The 26573-nt window shown below is 40.6% G+C and overlaps 1 protein-coding gene across 4 annotated transcripts in view; it reads left to right on the top strand.

The window, feature by feature from the left end:
• The window catches only part of hth (Meis homeobox homothorax), a 162435-nt gene that overhangs the window by 122420 nt on the left and 13442 nt on the right, over positions 1-26573 (top strand). For all 4 annotated transcript variants that reach the window (XM_090180557.1, XM_090180556.1, XM_090180560.1 and 1 more), the window contains one exon: positions 8910-8986. In XM_090180557.1, the coding sequence (XP_090036683.1) occupies positions 8910-8986 (77 nt within the window). The remainder of the gene's footprint in view (positions 1-8909; positions 8987-26573) is intronic.

Below are 26573 nucleotides of genomic sequence, written 5' to 3'. Positions count from 1 at the left end.
ACGGAGCCGCGCTGCGAAGAATTCCGAGGCCGAGTACGTGAGTAAGGAATATTGGCTGCTCGAATGTTTTATAAATAAGAAAAAAACCCGAGGCCCGGGTACAGCGTGCTAGACAGAGACTTCACCCGCCGTCTTGCCTCCAGTGTAGTGTCTAGTAAGGCGGCGACGCGCGGTATCTATGTTTTGGGCCGAGTCGAAAAGGGCCTGGAAAGGGAGTATGCTCGTCGCTTTTTGATGGAAACTGACAAGAAAGTAATTTTCGGAACGGGCTAAAGCTGAAATTTCGTTCGGGGCCTTCGCCATATAAACGCGCTCTTCCCCGCGCTATTGTGCGTAGGCCCATAACTCTCCCGCCCCTCCCCACCCGCGATATGCCGTAACCCCATCCGACATTTCGTCCCAATCTTGGCCCTCGTAGACTGTACCCCGTCTCGCGGCGTTTGAAGGACGTATCGGATAAGGGTGGCTGGAAACTCCTGTAAGAGTACTTTTCCGCTGGCCACCCCGGGCATTTTTCGCCTCCCCCCCCCGACACTTTTTTGGGAACTTGGTATAGGTATAAGCTTAACATGACGCTTAAAGTTATTAGCTGGAAAGTGTACTGGTGCTGGATATAGTTGGGCCGGGGGGACAGCAATAGGGCCCGCCCTTCAAATGATTGTGCTCTTGACAGTTTTTGAGAAGGGGTGTCACTGCCTTCCACCGCGCGTATCTCGACAGATACGGGGGGTGGCAACGGGGGAAATGATACCAGCGGATTTATATATGCGTGTATATATATTCATATGGATTGACGCCCACAACGTTATAGACTTTAATATAGCTCTCCAAATCTTGATTGTTATTTTTACATAGGGAAGTTCTAATATTTATTGTAATTACCAGTTTTCTTCTAACGACAAAAATTAAGTTCTGTGTTTTTTTTAATAATAAATGAGTTTAATATAGTTGTTTGAAAAATTGAGGAAACGGTTTCCTTCTACGTGTTCGGAACCCACTAGGATGACAGTTCGGGTTCCTTTTACAAGGCGGATCGCTCCACCAGGGTGATCCCAGAGCGCTGTTAGAGTGATAAAGGGAAAAAGCAACTTTTAACTCAACTATTTCCCTATTATATCTTTAAAACCTCTTCCGTGACCGCTTGGCAAATTTCGAAATATTTAACGAACGTCATCGTTTTCCTTATGGCTTCACGAATTGGTCTATTATTACCGAGCGTAGATAAAGGCTTCTTCTTCTCCTCGGAATGTGTCAAAGTCTTCGGCGAGCGGCATTCCTCACCCAGCCACCCACGCGTTTACTGTTACTCTTCGACCCAGCCTGTAGATACCGAAGAGTATCCGTTATTTTCGTATACGCTATACGACGAAGAGAAGGAACCGGGTGTAGGGGGGGGGGGGGCAGATGCACGTCCGAATTTCTTCTCGGCGCGCTGAATTCTGGGTTGATTTATGGCGGCTAATAGGCCAAGGGAGAATTCGACGCTAGCTCCAGCCCTGAGAGTGGATTCGAAGCCGAGTCTCCGTTTACCAGGGCGCACGCTGAACCAGCCGAGTCCGAGCGACGGATAAATTATTGCTCCCGCGCCCCCTTATTACCCCCTTTCGCATCGACGTCTCCTATACGGCCGCGCTGTTTCGCTCGCCAGCGGGTTTGGGACGGGGCGACCGAGACGGGGTAGCCGATTCCGTATCGAGCGTTTCGGGTCACTCCGAGAGTCCGTCCGCAGTCGGGCGACATTGGCTGGCAGCGGGGGATCTCGGGGTAAGGTTGCGTTGGAAGTATACGGGCCATCGAGAAAACCCCGTCGCGACTGGGAAGGCCGTAGTTCGCGGGGGCGCCGATAGATGGGGCGGCTGAGGGGGGCGCTGGCGATTGATGGTCTTGGAAATCCCCTTCTCTCTTTCTCTCTCCACATGTGCGCCGAAGGATCTCCTTCTTCCCCTGGTCGGCGGCCCTCCCGCCGAGCTTCGACCCGAAACTCGCGAAAGGAGGATATAAATATAAACTTATAGCTCTGGATTTTTTTCCCCGGGCTGGATGATATTTTTAGGGATTTTCCGTAAAGTGAAGGGATTTTTATTATCTTTTGGCTGTTGTACAGTTTTATATCTATGAAATTATTATTAATTAAAAAAGATCAAATATTTATGTAATAATAATAATCAGCTAATACCCAAGGCACCACTAGACTAGTTTATTGAAGTATTTCTATATGGAATGAAGATTAGTTTATGAGTTAGTTTTAAGTAATAACAGAAGCGTATAATTTACTCACTAGAGTAGCATCCCTCTAAACCGGCGGTTCCCGTTTTTTTTGCTATGGAACCCTAAATGATCCACCGAATTCTGGCGGAACCCCAACTCATTTTTTTTACTTATCTTAAAAGACTCTTGACACAAACAAAGATGGCCGTTGTGACTAGAGGTTGGCAAAACAGAAAACTTAACAGATAATATCCACGGGTAGAAAGGGATTTAACATGCAAAAAATAATTTTATTTTTCGGATAATCGTCGTTTGTGGTTAAAAAAAGATAGTGATTAATTCTTATCTAAACGCCGACCTCTACATGTAACCCTTCCACGGAACCCCAGGGTTCAGCGGGGAACACCTTTTGGGAATCGCTGCTCTAGACGATAACTATAAAAATGAAACCGCAGATTTTAGGCAGTTTTCAATGAACGCAACTTTTCGGGCAAACCGCCTATCCATTCCCCACTTCACACTTTTATTATTACATATAATAATTAAAGCAGTCACTTTTCTCACTTTTTTAAAAAAATTCAGTTACTAAAAGTCACTTTTTCGAAATTAAGTTACTATTTATCACTTTTCGAATTGTTGTTGTTTTTCGTAGTATTTATATCCAGGGTGACCACACTTCCTATATTTTCGAATTTTTCCCATATTTCGATTGTCTTCCTATAATTTGTCAATTTTCCTATATTTTATTATTTTTCGATATATTTTTCGTACTTCGCGCTTTGCTTTCAATATAGTTTTAAAGTTCGATAAAAGGCGCTCATAAACAAAGTACTAATTTCATTGGCTTGTACGGCTGGCTGGTGTTTTAAAACGAAAATGTAATAATACTTAAAGGAAAAGTCCAGGTTGGGTAAAACTTGGGTCTATTTGAAAGATCATGTTTAAATATACTCAAAAATATCAGTCGTAAAATTGTATCTTTTTTTAATGACGAGAAATTAATTTTTAACGAGCGAAATTTACCGCCAAGCGAGCTGCCACTTTCTTTCGCCTTCCCTGGGTTGGCAAAAAACCGGCTTTTTTAAAAATTGAAAAATCCAGTATGGTTAAATCCGGCTGTAACCGGTGGTGTTAACCGGTTAAAACTATTAATAAAAAATGAGAAAATTGCTTATATCAAGCCCTCATTGCTCAAATTTCCCGATTTAAAAATTACGTTTTTGCGCGTGACAGTACCTTTACATTGTGAGGTATAGCAGACTTATTTACCCGCTTTTATACCCTAACATGGCAGCGTATTTTCACGCGCAAAATTAATTTTAAGATACCCTAATTGCTTATATGTTAGCTCTCATTACTCGCGACAAAAAGTGAAGGTTAAGTTTTGTTAATGTTTCTAATTAATTTCTCAATTTTTTTATAAAAAAAGTGGTTTTAACCATGGATTTTATTTGGTGGTTAAATCCGGCTTAAACCAGGGTGGTTTAATCCAGTCTGGCTGGCTCTTGCCAACCCTGCAGAGCGCTCTTAAAACCTGTTATATCGCGAACAGCACGTGATTAAAGTCTTAAAACGTCACCCCGAAACAAAAAATGGCAGCTCGCTTGGCGGTAAATTTGGCTCGTTTAAAAATTAATTTCTCGTCATTAAAAAAAGATACAATTTTACGACTGATATATTTGAGTTTATTTAAACATTATCTTTCAAATAGACCCAAGTTTTACCCAACCTGGACTTTTCCTTTAAATGTATTTATCTAGTCACAAAGTCTGTAAGGGTTTCGTATTAAATGTAATATGAACCTTAAGTTCCTTTAAAAGCATTTTTCTTTTTATTAAAATTATTCCTATTATTTCCTATAAATTCACATGAATGTTCCTATAATTTCCTATATTTACTTAAAAATGACTATAATTTCCTATATTTACTTAAAAATGACTATAATTTCCTATATTTACTTAAAAATTACTATAATTTCCTATATTTACTTAAAAATTACTATAATTTCCTATATTTACTTAAAAATGACTATAATTTCCTATATTTACTTAAAAATGACTAATTTCCTATATTTACTTAAAAATGACTATAATTTCCTATATTTACTTAAAAATGACTATAATTTCCTATATTTACTTAAAAATGACTATAATTTCCTATATTTACTTAAAAATGACTATAATTTCCTATATTTACTTAAAAATGACTATAATTTCCTATATTTACTTAAAAATGACTATAATTTCCTATATTTACTTAAAAATGACTATAATTCCCTATATTTACTTAAAAATGACTATAATTCCCTATAAAATGGCTCTATATTCCTGTAGTAAGCCTGATATTTAGAAAACTATCTAAAGTCGTATTTAAAGTCAACGGAAACAATCTCTGTTATGGGAAAAATTATTTTATTTTTAAAAAGCCCGCCAGTTAGTACCTTAAAGGCCTAGGTTTTCTTCTGCCTGTCCCCCTTTAAATTAACTTAGTGGAGCACAAATACCCTGGTGGTAGGCCAACCGCAGAACATGTTGGCCTAATTTAAAGGGGAACAGGCAGAAGAAAACCTAGGCCTTTAACCCGCTCATCTTGGCGCTCCCATCAACTAGTAATTTACTTACTATTTAAAAAGTTGGTTTCCTAATTATTTAGTAGCTTTTTGGTTGGAGAAATCGGCATCACAATTAAATCATAAAATAAATTTTGATTCCAGCAAACTTGCTAAAAATCCAATAGAACTAAATACCACTGAAGCATATTCATTCAAAAATCTATGGCCACGAATATTTGTTTAAATCGCGACCTATAGGACCAGGAGTAGACTACATAAATTATTTCGTTCTAAAAAAACTTTTAATAACATTAATCTAAAAAACTAAGTACGTTATATAGGTATAGGTCTGTGAATTTTGTAAATACACAAAAATTACAAATACCGCGTCCGAAACTAGTCAGGCTTTTTGTTTTTGTAAATAAAATCTCTCGCGCATTGTTAACTCTTTTATTCTAAGCACTTTTTGGTTACTATTTTCGAAATTTAACTCACTTAACTCGCTAAATTTTACTGTTTTAAGTGAGTAGCAAACTCCAACATTCTGTCAGTCGGTAATATTTAAAGTTTTAATAGTCTTTATTTATAATATTATTTCGTATATGTAGTAAAAGTATTCCTTGGGTCCATTGTACGCTTTACGAAAGATCCGCGCTCCAATGTCGCCCTACAATGGCATAGCCATTCGCCCAGGAAAAGGGTCCAGTAACCCCGCCAGAGAGGAGTGGGATGGATCTTGTACTTACTTATGTATACGGGACGGTTCTTTGTATAATTTTGTATTTGAGAGAGAGGATCTTTTCGGTCGCATTCAAAGCCAGAAGAATTACGAGCCTCTCTTTTGTGGGGGCTGCGAGCCTACTTAGAAAGAGGCTCTCGGAGCGCGTCACTCGGGGGGGATCTTCCCATAGAAATAGAGTAAATGCCTGTTCAGCGAGGAAGCGCCGGAGACGGGCCTAAAGAATTATTTACAGCCGACATAAAAACCGCGCTGCAGAAAGAAAAGGAAAGGGGGGGGGGGGTAGTTTCTTCTGGCCAGCGCTATTTCATCTTGGCAGGTTTAATAGCCGTCTTATTGAGAAAGGAAAAAATAAAGCTAGAAAACGCGCTTTCTCCCGGAGGTATTCGAGATTGCCTCTTCCACTTTTCTCCCTAAATACATCTATTTTGTCTCGATTGACCTCGCCACTTTTTACGAACGTCGGTGTTCAGGGACAAGCGCGCTACCCGGGGCTCTTCGGACGCTTAGAGAATTGACCAAATTTTGTTTCCACTTCGGCGCTATTCCGTTGAAAATTAATTTTAACACCTTCAATTCCGACAGTATACGACGCTGTGATTTTAATTTTAATTAAATTTCCGTATAGACGGCGGTTCTGGAAAATTTACATTTACACCCCAAGTTTCGTTTTAAATATCTTGACAAGCTCGGCAGACTTTGTCGCTAATGAAACTACAATATTCCCGACCTGTTTACGAGACTTTTCGGCCACGCGATAGGGTGACTCGGCGTTAATTAAAAATGAAAAAGAGTCCTTTTCGTAAAGGGAAAAGAGCGCTCGCCGAAACAAATTAATCTCAGTCGCAGCCCGCTCGCGTTAGATCCTCCAGCTCGACTTATCAAAACAACTCCGAAAGTAGATCCCGGCTTACGTGGAAGACCCTAAATAGTCGAGCGTTTCGAGACGATACGGCGGCTTTACCCTTTCCGCCGCCTTCGACCCCGCTGTCCGCTAAGCCTCGGACTTAAAAGCGTACTGAGAACGCTAACCCCGTCCGCGGATAGGATTTCTCGAATAGGATGCTGGGGAGCGATAAGGGACGGCCGTATGTGTCTTTCTAATTAAACTTTTGGCGCGGCATCCGTACGCCGCCGCTTTTGCCAGATTACTATCAAAACTTTCGCTAAAGAGCCGAGAGGGGGAAGAAAAATTTCTCTTTTCACACTTAGCCCCACCAACGCCACTCTCGATTCTCGAATGGATATGTCTCTGTAGGATTTTATTAATCTTACTGAGCTCTTAGGCCCTCGGATTCTGTTCCTTCCGCGTGTATCGCTTCGGGCAGGACCGACATTTTAATTAAACTCTAGTCGAAGATCAGCGAGGATACTCACGCTCTTCTCCATTTCGTACTGGAATTCGTTACATTGGCGTTAATCAGTGGCGTTTTAACCAATAGGCTTAATCACTAGAGACCCGGGACTTGCCAAAAGGTAGTTGGTCGCGTAGAAATAGATATTAGTCTAGAACCACTGCGCTATCCGGTAATCTCAAGGAAAACGGGCAAGCTAGAAGGCTGCTATGATAGTGAAATCGCTACTAATCCACGCGGGAGTGCGCCATCTATTAAAAATAAATTGAAACTTTAAATATTTTAAAATAGATGGCGTTCTCCCACAAAGAATGCTGGCAGTCTTCTAACTCGTACATCTCACCACAATCTTTTCGTGCTTCTAGTCTCATTTCTATTTCTATGGTTGGTCCCCGGAGTAGAACCGGGGTAGGAAGGGTTTTAATAAAGGTTAAGCCTAAGGGTAGTTAGTCAGCCACTGGCTTTAATTGTTAAGATAATCGTAAACTGGCTTTAATTGTTAAGATAATCGTAAAATAATATCAATAGGTTTAAACCTGGGAGTTTCAATTGGGGCTTAGCGCCGAGTTGTTATCGTTGTTAGCGCAGGGTGAAAGGTAGGGCCCGAAATCTCGCGTACTAGAGTCAAAGTACTCCTATAATACCCAAAGAGAAGCTGGTATTATCCTTCGGTGGCGTAATAGACCAGTGGTTTTTCCGCGTGATGATATATGGTCTCTCGCGCCGGGGTCTCAAGCCCTCCGGCTTCCTACTCTTCAAAACTCGGTAATTTCTTTACACAAGAGGGGAAGGAATTTAGTTTTTCCCAGGGTGTCATATACGTCATTAAAATTCCCCCCCTCAGAGCTCTACCCAAATTTCTAATCTTATCGGCTACTTAACGTATACGAAAGGACGGTTCTTCGAGTCGTAAATCACGCTGGCTTTCAACTTTTAGACCGGTTGCCATTTCGTCTACTGTACGCGTGAACTATCGGTGGAGTGCAGGCCTTCTTGAACTACCGTTGACCTTAATAGTTGTACGGTCTGCTCCATCTATTATCAGAGAAATGCATAGTAATTTCCTTTGGTCCCGTTCCTACAAAACGTAAATAAACATTGAAGTGGTTATTGGATTTTTGAAAATATTTTCCATAGTTCAGATACATTTTGAAATGACAAAGAAAATGCGATATGACGCGTGCGCACTTAGGCCGAAAGCGGACGAGAATGGTACTTTGACACCATACTTAAGCGTGACCTCAGTTAACTATGACGTTAGTTTAGTTTTAACCTTAGTTGTGAAAAGTACCACCCTAATAGTTACTTATAAACTCGTTAGATGGCGGTGTGGTTATTGAAACTCGCTTATTTAAATCTTAGTAGATGTTTCTATAACATAAAATGAATAAAAAGTAAAAAAAAAGAGAATATGTTGCTCTTACGTCACAAAACACGACTTTATTAGTATATTCTTCGCACGCGCGATTTGCATGCGCGCTCGAAAAACCTATATTCCTCGCGCTCGTAGACTTGTTAAAGTTACTGTAAGAGGCAACATATTCTATTTTTTACTTTTTATTGATTTTATTTTATAGAAACATCTATTATAATTTTATCTAAACGATATAATTTTTGGTACTTGGGTAATTGTTTAAAGTTTGATTCAACAGCGAGATATTTGAGAATTAATTAGTGTTGTTAATTTTCCGGAAAAATAAAATGCGAAAACATTTCCAGAATTATTTCCGCAAAACGTAAAAATAAAAAATTTAAACATAAATTAATTTTTAAGGATTTTTAATGTTTTTAACTTTTAATCGATATAAAATGTCTAATAACAGTAAACATACTACTTTAATAGTGTTACATTGTTAATCAGTTTAAACTAGTCTAGAGGTTTAGTTTTACTTTTAGATTCGAAAAAATGAGGCGAAAATGCCGCTTTATTTAAATTTGCAAACAATATATTAGACTAATCATGGAATTAAAACTTTTTTAATTTTTTCGGAAAAATACGGAAAATTTTCCGACTTACAACACTAGAATTAATGGTAAGAATTTTGTTTCTTTGCAGCACCCGTACCCGTCCGAAGACCAGAAAAAGCAGCTTGCTCAAGATACGGGACTAACTATCCTTCAAGTTAACAACTGGTGAGTAGTTTAAACGTTCCTTCTTTTTTCGGGTTTAAGCCACAAACGATAGAGACGAATTCAAATTTTGGAGTTCATATCGTCAGCAAGCGGCGTTGCTCTCGATCTTCGATCGCGCGTTCGTTGAAGGGCAAAGAACGCGTTGCTCGGGAAACGGAATCCGCGGTCTGTGTCGGCTCTTGGACGATGCTTCGCCGGCGCCTGGAGCTCTATCCCCATTACCGATATTTAACTCGTATCTCCAGTTCGCGCGAAGGCGCCAGGGACCACCCCTGCTGGGGTGGCTGTACGGAGTCGCGGTGCAGTTGACATCCGAGGGGCTGGTGATTAATTACTGCGGAGAACCGGCTCGGTCTCTGCGACACTCTTTTCCACCCTTTCGATACTCACCAGACAGTGGCGTCGCGGCTCGGAACAGGGTACAGTCCCTCCCTTCTACCGGTACGGGCGACATTCTCAACTGACGATGATCCGCTAGTGTGTATATACGCGCGTTCTTGGCCGAGTCGTCTCGCAACCCTTCTGCCGAGTGAGGAGCGGAACGTAAACCTCTTTTGTAAGACAGCGGCGAAGAGCGACCCCTGGAGGGGGGGAGACGATCTTCCGTATTTTCCGGTGGAATTCCAGGAGACCTAATGTCGCGTGCACATCCCGAACTCGAAATTGCATTTATTCCGGATAGCCGGAGGCGAGCTCTCTTTCCACATTATAAAGAAAATATCCTCTTCACCGCCCGACATCATTCCCCCAATTCCAACTTTTTGCCTCTTTTAAAAAAAACCTCAAAATATAATTCCTTCTTAAAAAAAATGTGGGGAAAGTTAGAAGAGTGAAAAAGAAGAATATATATGTGTGTGTGCGCGGCGTCGGCCGCGCTTTTAATTTGTTGTCCGTGACGGTTGGGCTTCGCTGAAGCGTAATTTCGAACCGGGGCCGCGGAGAATTTGCGGTTGAGTAATTGAACCAGTTAACGACGTCATTTATTGTGGTTAGACTATTCTCGAATTATGGACAAGTGTTTATTTTAGGTTGGTAATACGATACAATTTTGGTAATTTTATTAAAACAGCGATTTCTTTGGGTTTGGACTTTCAGTATTTTACAAAAATATTTACTTTTTTATTACGTTAAGTACAGTTCATAGATTATACCAAGAACGCTAAAAGATAATATATGGTTGCCATACGTCAGGAAATTTAAAAATGTGCCTAAAAGTCGGGGAATTTAAAAATGTGCCTAAAAGTCGGGGAATTTAAAAATGTGCCTAAAAGTCGGGGAATTTAAAAATGTGCCTAAAAGTCGGGGAATTTAAAAATGTGCCTAAAAGTCAGAGAATTTTAAGAAATTGTAAAAATTCTGGGAAAAACCAAGGAATTGTATTTTATCTTGACACTTTTTGAAGGTAATTTTACTCTAGATCTATGACAAATTCTATGATTATCATTTATTTCCTTTAAAGTTTGGCAAATTTCTTCAACATTGCAATAACCTTTTTACTGAAATATAAGTCCATTTAAATAAAAGTAAAATATAAAATAGAAATTTTGGCCCTAAAAAGTTAGAGAAAATCTCAAATAATGGTCAAGGAAAACAGGGAATTTGAATCTAAAAATTTTGTGGCAACCCTGTAATATGCGATAACACTTCGATACAATCGCGTACTCATATTCTCAGCTAACCCGTATCAATTCTTGGTTATTTGAATTGATAGCGAAACATTTCGCTTCGGTTTGATCCTTCCATTGTAAGAAATAAGAAGCTTTTAACGTTATTGTCGGGTAAAAAACATCCCCTTTGTAATATTCCGATATCTAAATTTGAAAATCGTGTTTTCATTTTATTTGTTCCACGTATTTCCCGCCTGCTTTATATTCGGCAGTAATATTTTCCAATTATCTCCCCCCCCCTCTTTTACAATATTATTCGTTGGAGTAAGTGCTCGGTCCATTTTCATAATCGTCTACTTTATCTCTCGCCAGCAGGCGCGCTTCGTTATATCGCGGCGTATTTCCTTCGGCCATATTCAATGCCCCCTATTTCCCGTTTCTATTAACTGGCGCGTTTTCGTACAACGGACCGTCGAATTAGGCTAAAAACGAGATAAATCTAGCTTACCTACGTTACCTACCGGGAAAGGTAAGGAGATATATCGCGCAGACTGCTACCCTTTCCTCGCCCTTAAGCGAACTGCGTCGTAAAAATACGAATAATGATAGTTTATCTTAAAAAGATACCGGCTAAAATACGGTATTGCGTTACAACTTGTTCGAACTTTTAGCTTATCTTTATTATAGTTTTAGGAAATTGTAGGTCTATCGTATTATTTAGATAAATCGCTTTGATTTCTTTACGGGTTTTAAGCTGGCTTTTTATCTTACTTTTTTTTTATTCTATTCGCGTAAAAACACCCTTGTCAAAATACGTGACAACTGACAAGTACCTGTTTGTCTTTTCAATTTAAATCCGCGTGGCCTGTGGATTTGGTTCAAAATTTGCACCCCAAATCTTAAGACCGTTTAATTACGGCTGATATTAAAGCTACATTGCCCAATGGGGATTTAAAACAGTTTTAATCTTTAAGTTGTGTTTAAATTGGGTTACGGATATAAATCGCGACAGGCTATAACATACTTATTTAACACCCTGGATAATTTATGCGATTTTTTAAATGTCGGAATTTGCTAATCCGCGTTTTTTTTTAAATATTTAAGTTTCAAAAATGCGAGTAGTGAGCTTCCTTTACTGCTAATGTTATTGACTAAAAACATGTACCCGGGCCAATTTTTCCAAATATATTTCCGAAGAAAAAATAGTGTGGAAGAAATTCGTTATTATTTTCACTTTTTATAACTATTTCATTGAGAAAAACACGATTAAAAAAATATCCCTACGCGGTGTTAATTTTTACCTCTCCGAGGGGACTTTGTACCCTAGGAGAGGTTATACAACCACCTTGTCTGTCTGTCTGTGGGTCTGTCTGTCAGGCCTGCGAACGCGTTCGCATTTTCGGGGCAAAGGGTAATCACTGCGTACGCAGTTTCTTAGAATCAGGGAAAAGGTTTTTCCAAAAGGGCCCGTTTTTGTCATTGGGTGTAGTATAATTTTTTAATCGGCCGGGATTCGAACACGAGCCCTTTTGAACGACAGGTGAGCGTTCTACCGCAGAACCACGGATACAGTTACGCTTCACTGAAAATTAAAAACTCTTCCGAGGAGAGGTATATTTTGGCTTGCCAACTTGTTATATTTTACAATGGTAGCCGAGTAATACAAGATTTTAATTTTGAGCCGTGAGGTGGTGCCTTAGATGGACACTTCTCTCGTAAGTGACGTATTATATACTTATGGTATTAAGAACGTGACAATGCCAAGAAATATAAAAAGCCAGTGCCACCTTGTACAGCGATGGTATCTTTTATAAGAACTAAATAAGTGTTTTTATATCTTGTGGCTTACTTTGATACCCTAAGTATTCGGTCCCCCCCGAGTTTACGACTTGTAAAAAAAGCGGGAAGGGTCGCCATCATTTTTACGACTACTTTTATCCCGCCATGCACTAAAATTCAAGCTAGTTCCCCTTATTTTATAACTCCACGCGGTTGACGTTTGACGTTTCAATAAAACAGCTCCACCCCGTCACCGCGACACGAAATATTAGGTGGTTTTGTTTCGCTTGTCCGAGAACAAAAAATGTAAACTTTTTACCCTAAAACGTTTTATTCGCCTGTTCTCTGGGTAAGATTTACCCTGTCCCGAATTTTATTCGCTTGTTCCAGATCTCTAAGGTTACACTTTTTACTCCTCCTCGAAAGGAGGTGTAGAGGGAGTAATCAAGCTTTGTCGTCTGCTTAAACGAAAACATGACTCGTTTAGACCTCTTCACATGAGGCAAGCTTAGTACTCGTACGAAATAGTAGTTGTACGTATAAGTTCTTGTAATTGCTAAAAACATTAGATACTCGATCGCCATTTCTTTTAGTCTTAGTACTCGTACGAAATAGAATAACTTCTTGTAATTGCTAAAAGAATCGTGTATTTTTTTTCATACTATAGCCTCGTTAGATTCAACTTACAAAAGGTTAAAGTGATCGGCCAGTTTGGTCGCGGACTGGGTTGGGGGCACGGTTTTTATCAGGGGCAGTGTCGGTAGAGCCTAATGACCATCCACGGTCACTGTCGAAATAAGTAATGATGAACAGAACCACGGTTTAGCGAAACAAGGGCCCGCGTGGCTGCGTGGAGGGGGCCCTAATGATATCGCGCGCGCGGGAAATCACGATCCATTTACTGTAAGGCGCGTGAAGCGGCCCGCTTCCTCCCGCGTAATAACACCGCGCCAACAATAGCTGGCCGTCTTGAAGGTTACTTCTCTTCGTCATCAAATCCCTGGTCGGCTTTCAATGGAGAAGAATTACCGAGGTCCCTTCTTCGGCCCGCTGTCGTCTTAACTTGTCGGACGGTAGGAAGGCTATTACGCGAGCCGCTAAGTTAACGGTATTCGCTTAGTTGGGAGTTAGCGCGCCGTATCGACTTAAACAAAAAAAAAACAAATATAGGCGCTCTTTTTTCCTCGTACGTTAATGGAACGTACTTGGCCGTTAATATAAATTTGTGTATCCTGTAATTTCGAGCCTGCCCCGTTTCGCTGGCTCTCCCGAGATGAGATTATGAGGAAACTCGCTGGAATTATAGGGTGCCATCGTGAGCCGACTCACTTGGCCGCTACTTCTTCGACTCGACGGTATTGTTCTGGCGCTTTGACGTATTGCCATTTCCGATTGTCGAGACGAGTTGGTAACGATGGTCGAATATTATTTACCATCCGCGCCTTGTTTATCGGGACGAATTTGTCTCAGCCACACGCGTCGTGGACTTTTTTACGCTCTACCAGAGCTGATTTCCTACTTAAGTCCATTAATTAGATTACGGCGGTCTGTCCCGGGAACCGAATTCTTCGTCGACCATTGAATATTGTCTACTGTTGGTTTCGAATTAGCCACTCGAACGTAATTGGTAGTCTCGAAATATTTCCCCTCTATTAAAATATCAGATATACTTTCCGGTCGTGGTTATTACAACAATGGTGGTCTATTCTGAATGTATATAATCTGTAACCGTGGCGCGCGGCTTTTGTAAAAAAGCCGTCCATTTTGACTCGGTAACCCATTCGGAACGAATTTTCCCCGTATAATTGTATTTATTTATGGCTTGGTTTACCGTCGATTTGTTGATCCCCGCGACACTTTTGAGACTTTCTCACGAGTATTTGCGAGGCGCGGCGGACGACACCCCGACTCGGTATCCGTGTCCAATCCTTTATCGAGTTCTTTCTTTCTCGGACGGGAGCTGATCTTATCATGTTCTTGTTGAAACTGTCCACGGTTACGGGCTAGTGCCGCTACTCTGACAATGAAGGCTTTGATTTATACCTTTCGCCATTATTCGAAATGGCCGTGATAATACTTTGCCCTCGAAGTCGCGCTGTTAAGGCCAAAGATATTTTATCGTCCGCTTGTGGGGTCCTTCGCTAAAAACCGCCTTTTTCGGCCATCGTCAACTCTCGCCATCGCGAATGAGAGGAGCTCTCAGCCCTATTTATTGGCCCCGAAATTTACGACCCTCTAAAATGGAGAGTTTGAAGAACAACGACCTTCTCGATTTGCGTTTTTGAAGAGTTTTTTTGGCGTTGTTTGTCACTGTCATAAACTGGTGGTACGTTTCCGTTCCATATGGGAAGGCAAGGGCCGGGTATAGTTTGCGGGTGATACTTTAAATGGTCCGTTGAGTAGAGGAAGGCGAGGGTAACACCCTCTAATGAGTGTGGTGGAACCGGTCCGCGCGCGGGACTCCTACAACGTCACATTTTATTCTCCGGGATGGCCTAATGCTCTTTTTTTACGAGTTGAGCCGAAGAGCGCTCCCGTTTTACGACATTCGGGCCCCGGGACGTACTTTTCACCGTTTCTTCGAAATAAGGCCCGCCGTACTCTCGCGTGCTATCGAGACTCGCTTCCCGTAAAAGGTGTTATAATTGCGATGATTCTCGGGATATCCTCTCTAAAACTGACCCGCTGTCGGAAAATGCCCCTTATTTTAAAGCCTATCACTCCAATGACTGTTATATTTATTTGTAAGCGGCAGACGCGATCCGCCCTGATCAATTCGTCTCACTAACTAAGCTGTTATTTTCCGCAACCGATTTCCTCCGACCTCCGCTGCTGGTACTAATTATATTTTCCCGCGCGTGGTCGTTTGGGTTCCCCCGAAAGATTTAACGTCAAACGCGGCTTTTAAAACGCTTCGGGTACACCATGGAGGAAGAGACCACGCGCTCGTCCACCCGAACAGGCCTTCGCCACCCACTGGCCCGGACCCTGGGAAAGCAGAAAGGAAATCCTCTTCTTCTGGTCTTGGCGTCGTCCCGCGGTATAATATTTTGTAAGGCCGGGTGTACGCGTGTGCTAGTTGGTGCTCGAAAGGACTGGGCCGCTGTTGCTGGTGTGTGTCGCGTTCCCGGAGTGTCGTTAAGGGCCTCTCTTCGCCCCCTCCACCGTGCACTGTGGACGCGTGCGCGCCTATGCGCCGTTATAAGCCTTCTCCTCCTTGACGGTCTGTGTGGGAGAAAAACGGTTGCCCTATCTTAAATGAAAGCATCTGGACCTGACAGCAAACGGCTCCGCGCACTCGCGGCTCCATTCGCATTCGGAAATCCAACGATTTCATCCTCAAGCCTAAATTCTTATTTTCAAATGTCCTATAGACCAGCGAAAGATTAATCATTTTTGTTTATAGAATCTAAAACTACTTCTTCCTTTTTACGGCAATGACTAAATAATTCACTTAAAGATAATGCTGTATTGATCAATATGGGCATTGAAAAAGTAGATCCTTTAGTCGTCCGCTAATCTAAATTAAGGATTTTTATAACTAATTGTTAGTTGAAAAACGTTAAATTTAAATTTTTTTATCAACCAGGGGTTGCTACGCGTCAGGGAAATTAGGGGAAAGCCAGGGAATTTTAATTTGTAAAAATTCAGGGGAAAGTCAGGGAATTAAATTTTATCTGGAAACTTTTTGAAGGTAATTTTACTCTAGATCTATGACCAATTCTATGATTATCATTTATTTCCTTGAAAGTTTGGCTATTTTTTTCCACGTCGCAAATACAAGTCCATTTAAATTTATTAACTCCTGATGAAACTAAAATATAAGAAAAAAATTTGGCTTTAAAAAGTCAGGGAAAATCTCTTAAAGTTGTCAGAGAAAACAGGGAATAGTCGGGGAATTTGAATCTGACATTTTTGTGGCAACCCTGTCAGGCGTTTCAATAGCCGCCAAAAGGAAGTCACTAAGCTTGATACTTCGGTTAGTAAGTGAATATCAATGGGCTAGCAAAGCTACGGAAGAAGAATCCGTGTATAGTTTGTAGTGCGAACGGGTCTTCCTTGTTAGTTGTTGTATTTGGTTTTCGTTCTTTTTCCAGTCGATAGCCCCGCCGCGCCTGTTTTCGGAGGAAAGGCGCCGTTCTTTTATACCTTGACCGCCCCCCGCGTTAGTTATGACCCGGGATATAATCCCCTGTTTGGCCGCTTTCCCGCGATGCGAGCGAGCCTCGCCCGATATGTAGACTATACAGGCGGTTTTGCAGAGAATAAACTTTATATGGCCTTACAGCGTATGGCCGTGGACGGGGTGCAGTTTTCCTTGTATTAGTGCCGCCATCCAACCTGTCAGCGCCACCTGACTTGCTACGGGCCTTTGTAGGAGGAGCGCAATTCCTCGCCGTTCTATGTAGTCTAGTCTTTTACGGACCATTGAAGTTCTACGTGTCCATGAACACTTTTAAATAGGCCGGCGAGAGTGGGTCCGGGCTCCGGGAAATCTATTATTCCGGCCCCGTGAGAGAGTACGGGCTCCGTGAAAACCATTATTCCGGGCCCCGTGAAAACAATTATTCTGACACGATAAGGGAGCACGGGCTCCGAGAAAACCATTATTCCGGGCCCCGTGAGAGAGTACGAGCCCCGTGAAAACAATTATTCTGGACCGATAAGGGAGCACGGGCTCCGAGAAAACCATTATTCCGGGCCTCGTTAAAGAGTACGAGCCCCGGGGAAAAGATTATTCCGGGCCCCGTGAGAGAGTACGAGCCCCGGGAAAAAAGATTATTCCCGGCCCCGTGAGAGAGTACGAGCCCCGGGAAAAAGATTATCCCGGGCCCCGTGAGAGAGTACGAGCCCCGGGGAAAAGGTTATTCCGGGCCCCGTGAGAATGAATGAATGAATGAATGACTTTAATACCGTCCATAAATTACAATGGTCCCTTTTTTAACAGGGAGGAGTCAATGACTCTACCGGTACAATATGATAAAATACACTGAATAAAAATAAATAAAGAAAACAGTAAAATGTAAACAGAGATACGTTAGATGATGATATTATGAACTTATATACAATGGAAAAACTAGTGAATGAGCAGGGGCAACTCAAAAGAATAATAATAAGGCCACGAGAATTGTTCAGTTCAGTTCGAAGGTGTTAGAGTACGAGCCCCGGGGAAAAGATTATTCCGGGCGCCGTGAGAGAGTACGAGCCCCGGGAAAACAATTATTTCGGGCCTCGTAAGAGCCGAAATTACCCAACATTTACATCCCTTTTCCAAACCCGGGCCTTCCAGGCTGCTTGGGCCCCGATAGTATTTACCCGCTTTTAATTAAGACTTTAAAGAAAGGTCTTTTTGATAGTAAAACCGAGTTCAATTATTCTAAATCTGAAATAGTATCTAGAACTACCTCAGAGTTTCGAAATATATTCCCAAGCCGAAACAATAGCTAGTTGTTTTTGCGAAACGGTAGAGGCTAACAACGAGCAAAACGGGCGTCGATCGCCGCGGCTTCATTGTTACAAGCCGCTGTCCGCCAGATAGCCGTTTGTATTCATTGTAGCGTAGTTTTCCGCGCGGCGGTTGAACAATGATGTTGCTCGTGTAGCGCTTTTGTTTTCCTGCCGAGCGGAAAGCGGCGCTTCCCCGCCGACGATCCAGCCCTTCTACCGCCGCGTGGAAGCCTAATGTAGAAATGATATCGGATCTTCGCGGCGGATCGATAAAAGGCATTCTTCCTAGGCCCCCGTTGCTTTGTCTCCCCATCTTCTCTTCCTTCCTCCGAAAGAAAACTACCCCCCACCCCCGTTAGAATATCGATTTTCGATAAGAATCCATTTCACTCCTCTATCTTACCCTTCAAAATTATCCAATATTTTCGTTGTTTTTCGTCACTTTAAATAATGAAGTTTCTTCCGACTTTTATTTAATTATCGGCAGAGTATGCGTATTCCGTTTGTTTCGTATTCGATGATTCGAAAAGACATTTGTTTAAGCTAGGCTAATACCCAAGGCACAACCCTAGGCCTAAGTTATCTAGTGTAAGGTTTAAATTGAGCTCGGGGAAACGGATAAATTGACCGCCAAAATTTCAATTCATCATAAAGAATTAGATTTACTGTTTATTCACTGTGTATATTATTAACAACTATTATACGATGTGATATGCCGGAAATAAATTTTTATTCGGATAATTTTCCGATACGGATATAAAAGAAATGAACGTAAATTTACCTATCTGAACGCCGAGACCTAGGTTTAAAATTTTAAATACGTTACTTTTTCATTATGTTAATTCGGTGAATATTGTATTGCTATTTTCGCTCGATATTTTTAGACGCAATTGATAAGAAGCATTATAAGTCGCTAGATGACTTGGGCCTAAGGGGTGCCTTGGGTAATAGCCTAGCTGATTATTATTATTTTTATTAAGCCGGCTCGGGGTTGCTACACGTCAGGGCAAGCCGGGAAATCAGGGGAAAATCGGGGAATTTAAAAATGAGCCTAAAAAGTCGGGCAATTTTAAGAATTTGTAAAAATTCAGGGAAAAGCCAGGGAATTCCATTTTATCTTGACACTTTTTGATGGTAATTTTACTCAAGAGCTATGACAAATTCTATGATTATCATTTATTTCCTTGAAAGTTTGGCTAATTAATTCAACTTTGCAATAAACGTTTTACTGAAATATAAGTCCACTTAAATTTATTAACTTCTGATAAAAGTAAAATAAACAAAAAATTTGGCCTGTGTAAGTCAGGGAAAATCTCTTTAAGTGGTCCGGGAAAACAGAATAGTTGGGGAATTGAATCTAAAAATTTTGTGGCAACCCTGTTTCTTATCCACGACTCAAATATCAAAATGTTTGTCATTGTCGTATGCGTAGTAATATTTAACTGATTTGAAATAAGCTTATAAAATATTATGTCTTAAAAATATTTTCGAGTCAATATTAACACAGGGTTGCCACACGTCAGGGAAAACAGGGAAATCAGGGAAAAGTCAGGGAATTTAAAAATGGGCCTAAAAAGTCAGGGAAATGTCAGGGAATTTTAAGAATTGAAAAAATTCAGGGAAAAGTCAGGGAATTAAATTTGATCTTGGCACTTTTTGAAGGTAATTTAAATCTAGATCTATAACAAATTCTGTGATTATCAATGATTTCCTTGAATGTTTGGCTAATTTTTTCAACATTACAATAACCTTTTAACTGAAATATAAGTCCATCTAAATTTATTAACTTCTGATAAAAGTGAAATATAAAAGAAAAATTTTGGCCTTAATAAGTCAGGGAAAATCTCTTAAAATGGTCAGGGAAAACAGGGAATAGTCAGGGAATTTGAATCTGAAAATTTTGTGGCAACCCTGTAACAATAGATTACCCTTTTATAAACTATTTTTGCTTATTTTCGTATACGATGTAGTTTCGTATGTGAAGTCTCGGGGCATATTTAGTCGAAATTACCGTAAAAATTACCAAGAATTTTAATGTAAATTAGCGCTCCGTATAATTAGTCGTGGCCGGCGTTAAAACGTCGGTTTGAGCTGGTTTGAGCTCCATCGCGTCACGGCCCATATTAAAAATCGGCTGGAACAATTAGTAGAGATAGCTTTAATTAAACGCGAGTACGCGGCTTGAATAATGCATGGGCCGCCGCTGGCTCCGCATAATGAGAGGCTGAATAACTCCCCTACTCGTAGAATGCCCGAATATCATTCGCGGCCCTGTAGACTCGACGATGTTGAAAATTAATCAAACTCCGTTCGTCTCGGCGAATAAATTAAGTCCCCCCTCGACGCTGTACAAACTTTGTTCCCAATCCGGGATATCCGAATTACCACCCCGACCGACCAGCTGACGATTCATTAATCTCGCCGATAGATGTCGCCAAATCTTTGATGAGCTGGCGAACTAGTTTTGGAGAATACGTGATGGACAAAGTTCATTACTATTTATTCTCTTTTAAGCGTTCGGAGATAAATGACGCTGAGAATGCCCATTTTATAAACGTCATAATCCACACGAGGAACTAAATTTATTTAACCTTCTTGGCCGTCTTAACAGCATTGTTTAGGACAATCGGTACGAGTAGCGGCGTAGGATTTTATGGGCCAAAAGTTAATAAGAACTACCCATAGTAGTAGTACTCGCGAAAAGGTAGGAAAGTTAATAATGCAAAAGGTTAAAAAAAAACTAAACCCTAAACAAATATAAAGTAATTACTAAACTTGCAAATTACTATTACCAATAAACCTTTTCGCGTCTTTTAGGACTATACGGGCAAGTACTAGTTTAGGACTATACGGGCAAGTACTAGTTTAGGACTATACGGGCAAGTACTAGTTTAGGACTATACGGGCAAGTACTAGTTTAGGACTATACGGGCAAGTACTAGTTTAGGACTATACGGGCAAGTACTAGTTTAGGACTATACGGGCAAGTACTAGTTTAGGACTATACGGGCAAGTACTAGTTTAGGACTATACGGGCAAGTACTAGTTTAGGACTATACGGGCAAGTACTAGTTTAGGACTATACGGGCAAGTACTAGTTTAGGACTATACGGGCAAGTACTAGTTTAGGACTATACGGGCAAGTACTAGTTTAGGACTATACGGGCAAGTACTAGTTTAGGACTATACGGGCAAGTACTAGTTTAGGACTATACGGGCAAGTACTAGTCAGCATTGTAAGCTCTTGTATATTCTTATAGGGAGCTCAACTGCCTTCCAGTCGCCGTCTTCGTGTAGTTGGACTCTGAAGGTGGTGATTCAATTCTGATGGTCCAACAAAAACGATTAATTGTATAACTATTATTACTGATTTCTGTCGCTTCTCGTGCAGATTGGTTCGGGGGAAATTGTCATGTTGTAATTCCGCGCATTCTGCTCAGATCTTCCATCCGCGAACATCTGCGTGACTCCGTTCGCCCCGGGCTGCCGCGGCTATACGACGATTTCGTGCCTTTAATCCGCGGTAAAATGGTCTGCCTTTATCGAATACGCTCTATAATTAAATATTTCGTGCGCAGTTCCGAAACAAATTGGCCATTTGCGAAGCGTCTCTATAATTCCCACTTAATAAATTCGCGAAACTCCACGATTTTCTCGCCAAGTTTTTTTAAATATCATTTTTTCCCTCGATATAATTTAATTGAGATATTACTTTTGATAGTTTCGATTTAAAACGCTCGTTTCATTTTATATCCATTTTCTGTTCCGGGTGAAAAGGGGACGAAGGTTTTTCCCTCAATATCCCATCAGACGGATGACGAGGGCTGTCGCGTTCTTTATGACTCATTGAAGTCATCCTCGATTTTTCGCTCCATAAATGGTCTATTCGTGTACGTTGGAAGCCCATTTCGAGATTGACTTTCTCCCTCTTTTCCGTGTCGTTAGCTCTTAACGAATTTAAGTTCGCCGTCGGGAGCAGCCGCACCCTCCACAGCCTGTCCCTTCATTTAATCTCGTTTGGATACTAACGAATGACTGACTCTCTTCGATTATTCCTCTCTCTCCCACTTCCCGACCGAAATACTCGATTAGCGACGAAATACGTTGGATTTTGGTCGTCTTAAGAGTTCACGGTGGTCACTGGTCTGTGAAAATTAGCGTTTCCCTGTATTTTGTACAAAATATAACTCGAAAGAAGCATTCGGCATTGTTGCCTTACGTCAGGGAATTTAAAAATGAGCCTAAAATGTCAGGGAATTTAAAAATGGGCCTAAAAAGTCAGGGAATTTAAAAATGAGCCTAAAATGTCAGGGAAAAGTCAGGGAATTTAAAAATGGGCCTAAAAAGTCAGGGAATTTAAAAATGGGCCTAAAAAGTCAGGGAATTTAAAAATGAGCCTAAAATGTCTGGAAAAGTCAAGGAATTTAAAAATGGGCCTAAAAAGTCAGGGAATTTAAAAAGGGGCCTAAAATGTCAGGGAATTTAAAAATGAACCTAAAAAGTCAGGGAATTTAAAAATGAGCCTAAAATGTCAGGGAATTTAAAAATTGGCCTAAAACGTCAGGGAATTTAAAAATGAGCCTAAAATGTCTGGGAAAAGTCAAGGAATTTAAAAATGGGCCTAAAAAGTCAGGGAATTTAAAAATGGGCCTAAAATGTCAGGGAATTTAAAAATGGGCCTAAAAAGTCAGGAAATTTAAAAATGAGCCTAAAATGTCAGGGAATTTAAAAATCGGCCTAAAACGTCAGGGAATTTAAAAATGAGCCTAAAATGTCAGGGAAAAGTCAGGGAATTTAAAAATGGGCCTAAAAAGTCAGGGAATTTAAAAATGAGCCTAAAATGTCTGGGAAAAGTCAAGGAATTTAAAAATGGGCCTAAAAAGTCAGGGAAAAGTCAGGGAATTTAAAAATGGGCCTAAAATGTCTGGGAATTTAAAAATCGGCCTAAAACGTCAGGGAATTTAAAAATGAGCCTAAAATGTCTGGGAAAAGTCAAGGAATTTAAAAATGGGCCTAAAAAGTCAGGGAAAAGTCAGGGAATTTAAAAATGGGCCTAAAATGTCAGGGAATTTAAAAATGGGCCTAAAAAGTCAGGGAATTTAAAAATGAGCCTAAAATGTCTGGGAAAAGTCAAGGAATTTAAAAATGGGCCTAAAAAGTCAGGGAATATAAAAATGAGCCTAAAAAGTCAGGGAAAGGTCAGGGAATTTTAAGAATTTGTAAAAATTCAGAGGAAAGTCAGGGAATTAAATTTTTTCTTAACACTTTTTGAAGTTAATTTTAACTCTATGACAAATTCTATGATTATCATTAATTTCCTTGAAAGTTGGACTTATTTTATCACCATTGCAATAACCTTTTTACTGAAATATTAGTCCATTTAAATTTATTAACTTCTGATAAAAGTAAAATATAAAATGTAAATTTTGGCCATAAAAAGTCAGGGAAAATCTCTTAAAGTGGTCAGGAAATAGTCAGGGAATTTGAATCGGAAAATTTGGTGGCAACCCTGTTCGGGTACCGAGTATGCGCCGGTATAGCTTACGCTCTTCAGCTTTTTAGTAGCGAAATGTTAACGTAGATGGCGATCAAGAATGTCGCGAAAAGTGGACCACCTTTACATATTAAAGGCCGACTACATAAATCTTCGGTTTATGTCTTTCACTGGAACTAGGCTGAGTGCATGGCACACGTGTATTGCAGTAAGCCTACTTCCAGTGAAAGACAGAGTAAACCTAAGATTTATGTAGTCGGCCTTTAAGCGCATTTTCCTTATCAATGCGCTACTAAATTTACTTTCAAGAAAATAATAAAACTAATATATACTCGATATACGGGTAATAATTTTAAACGCGTGTGACTGGGGATGTAGAAACAGGATTACTCTTTGCAATTATTTCGCCGTGGGCCCATTTTCGACGCTTTTATGTCCAGCAGGCGAGTACTTTTCCCGCGGTACAATCGAGTGTCCACTTACTGTTAGCTTAGCCGCTTTTAAGTATAGCCGTCTTTCGAGACTGTCCGCTCAGGTTCGATGCGACGCAAACTGTACTCGAATCGCGCCTGTTCGAAGGCATTCTCGATAGGGCTCCGAGTTTTGATAAGGCGTTTATAAGCGGGCGAATCTAAAAGCCAAAATAATCCTGTCGGGCGAGGGCGCCATCTATAATCGGCTTACTCCGGCGAGAAGAGAAGAGAGGCGGCGAAGAGACACTCGAAGGGGGACGGTCTGATCGGTGCCCGTTATTAGGTGTCGAGTTTGACGCGCCGAAGGTCAACGGTCGAACCAATTAAAGAAACATAAGTGCCCTCGCCCCTTCCAGTTTTTGCATTTATTCCGGGACGACACCAGTCGCCCTCCCTGGCGTGCCTAGCTTTTGAATTTAATGCGCTTAAGGTTTTTAGACACGCTCCGAGGACTGGATTATTTTTACCAGGATCGCCTTCCCTTTTAAAAAAACGTCCATCGATCTGTTCCATTCCCTGTCGTATGCCGGCCATGGTTTTCAAAGAATTAAGCCCAACGCAATGATGTCTTCACCAGGAACATAATATAATCATTGGAACTCCTCGATTTAAGTTGTAATAATTTCTCGTCGTTTTTAGTTATAAGAATTACTCCTCGATTTAAGTTATAAGAATTACTCCTCGTTTTAAGTTTTAAGAATTACTTCTTGATCTAAGTTACAAGAATTACCTACTCCTTGATCTAAGTTATAAGAATTACCTACTCCTTGATTTAAGTTATAAGAATTACTCCGCGATTTAACTTTAACCAAACCTATAATATTTTTGTCAGCAGTGACCAAAATTATTTATCAAAACCACGGAAAATACCAAAACAAAAGGGGTTTTCAGCATTTTTACATGTGTCTGCGCCCATATTTTGAAATCTGCCGATTTAAATGATTTTAAAATTACTTTTAATTTTTCTGTCCGAAATACATTAATGTTATTTATTTTGCATAAAAACACTTTATATAATGTACATTTACCGCCTGGGCCTATAAGTCATCCTAGACTTGGCCCTTTATAACAATTGGGAAACTTGAATTGGACAACCAAAATAAAATAATAATATTAAGAATTACAACCTTAACTATAAACTAAATATTTTCTAAATTTTTGTCGCAACCATTATTAGCTAGTGAATTATTTATATTATTGTATATTTTATTTCCGGGGTGTATTTAGTCAGCAGCGTTCATATAACCTAATATAGCAACGAATATAGAGAAATGCCATGATAATAGCGTGGATGAAGGGAGGTGGCCAGCAGTGCCAAAATATTCCCGGCTGTTGCTTATAATCGGATTTTTTGGGGCGAAAATGATTTTTTTCTGGCTGTGTTTTTTTTTCTCTCCAAAAGCTGATATCGGACATTTTTCGGGCGGGGGGGGATACGGATGAATTGGATGGAAGAAGCGGAGGAGAACTGATGGAGAGAGAGAGAGAGGATGCAGCGCGTGTGTTGGGAGATGGGGAAAGGTCCGGCCGTCGCTGGGAGGAGGGCGATTCGTCGTGGCTCCTTCGAAGCATGGACCATTTTTCATGATTTTCCCAGACCCTGATTCTGACACTTCCTCTCTTAAATTTAAGTCCCCGGCGGCGTCTCTGTTGTCGATGGGGAAACATGCAACGCGGCTGGTGCCCGGCCAGCGCTGCCTTCACCCGTCCGCCCGCCGTCGAGCGTGCCGCGGACTCTGGCGGGACTCTATCGGAAGCGTGAATGGTCATCCTCGCCGCTATCCCCTCTTCCCGCTGCCATCAGTCATATCTAAGGCGAGCGCTGCCTGCATCTCGCCGCTTTTTTCCCTCCATTCTCGGTATACTCGCGGCGAAATAAGAAAAACACCCCCTGTTATAAATTAGCTTATTTCCTGTTGAGAACATTGGAGAGGTCGCCCCCGGGGTTTATATCTACTCCCAAGGACAGGTCCCTCCCCTGTCCCCCCGTTTCCTCTTCCGTAATAGGATTAACAGGTACCATATCGGACTGCTAAAATTCTATTTCATTGTCTATATTTTTTTCATACCCACGTTTTTTCATTTGTCTGGTAGTCATTAAGAAGTTTTAAGATTCATGGTGGTTTTAGGGGTCGGACACTTGCCATTATTTTGTACGGGATTTCGGGATTTCGTAGAGAATTGGCGATTTTATCATTACTTTTTGAAGTGATTTTGGGATTTCAATGTTAGTTTACCATAGAGAGAGTTAAAAGATTTTGCGATTTTAGACAACGTGTACGTGATTTTGGTAAATGTCCGACCCCTCGTGGTGGTTCTATACATTTAGAACTAATTAAATCATTAAAGAAGTTAAGTCCGCGCTATGAAACGTCTAGGGAGAACGTGTAATATAGTGGACGTAGACTTACTGAGCGCAGACTGTTCTCGTTTTAAATCTACTAATCTGCTTATATTTATTTTTATTTTGGCATTCGTAATCTGGTTTTTGTTTAATTTTCAAATTTTACGCAATTTTGAATTGCAAAGTTATTAAATCCGAAAATCATTTTTAGATTAGTAAAATTTTCGCGTGGATTTACGTTTTTGAGATTTTAGAACTGATTTTCAAGATGATTAAAAAATTTCTTAAATAATTTTTCTGTAGAGTATATGGAATTCTGATAATTTCCTCGATAAAGTTTAATATCTTATGGCAATTAAGCCACATTAAGATTGAATCGTATGGTTATGCTAATTACAATCGTGGCTTATATTCATTATCAATAATGGCGTTTGGAAAAAAC

Source organism: Leiobunum rupestre, chromosome 7 (genome assembly GCF_980474605.1).
Source record: "Leiobunum rupestre chromosome 7, qqLeiRupe1.1.hap1, whole genome shotgun sequence".
Classification (NCBI taxonomy): domain Eukaryota; kingdom Metazoa; phylum Arthropoda; class Arachnida; order Opiliones; family Sclerosomatidae; genus Leiobunum; species Leiobunum rupestre.
The sequence above is the reverse complement of the archived record's forward strand: the minus strand, read 5'-3'. Positions and strand labels throughout refer to the sequence as shown.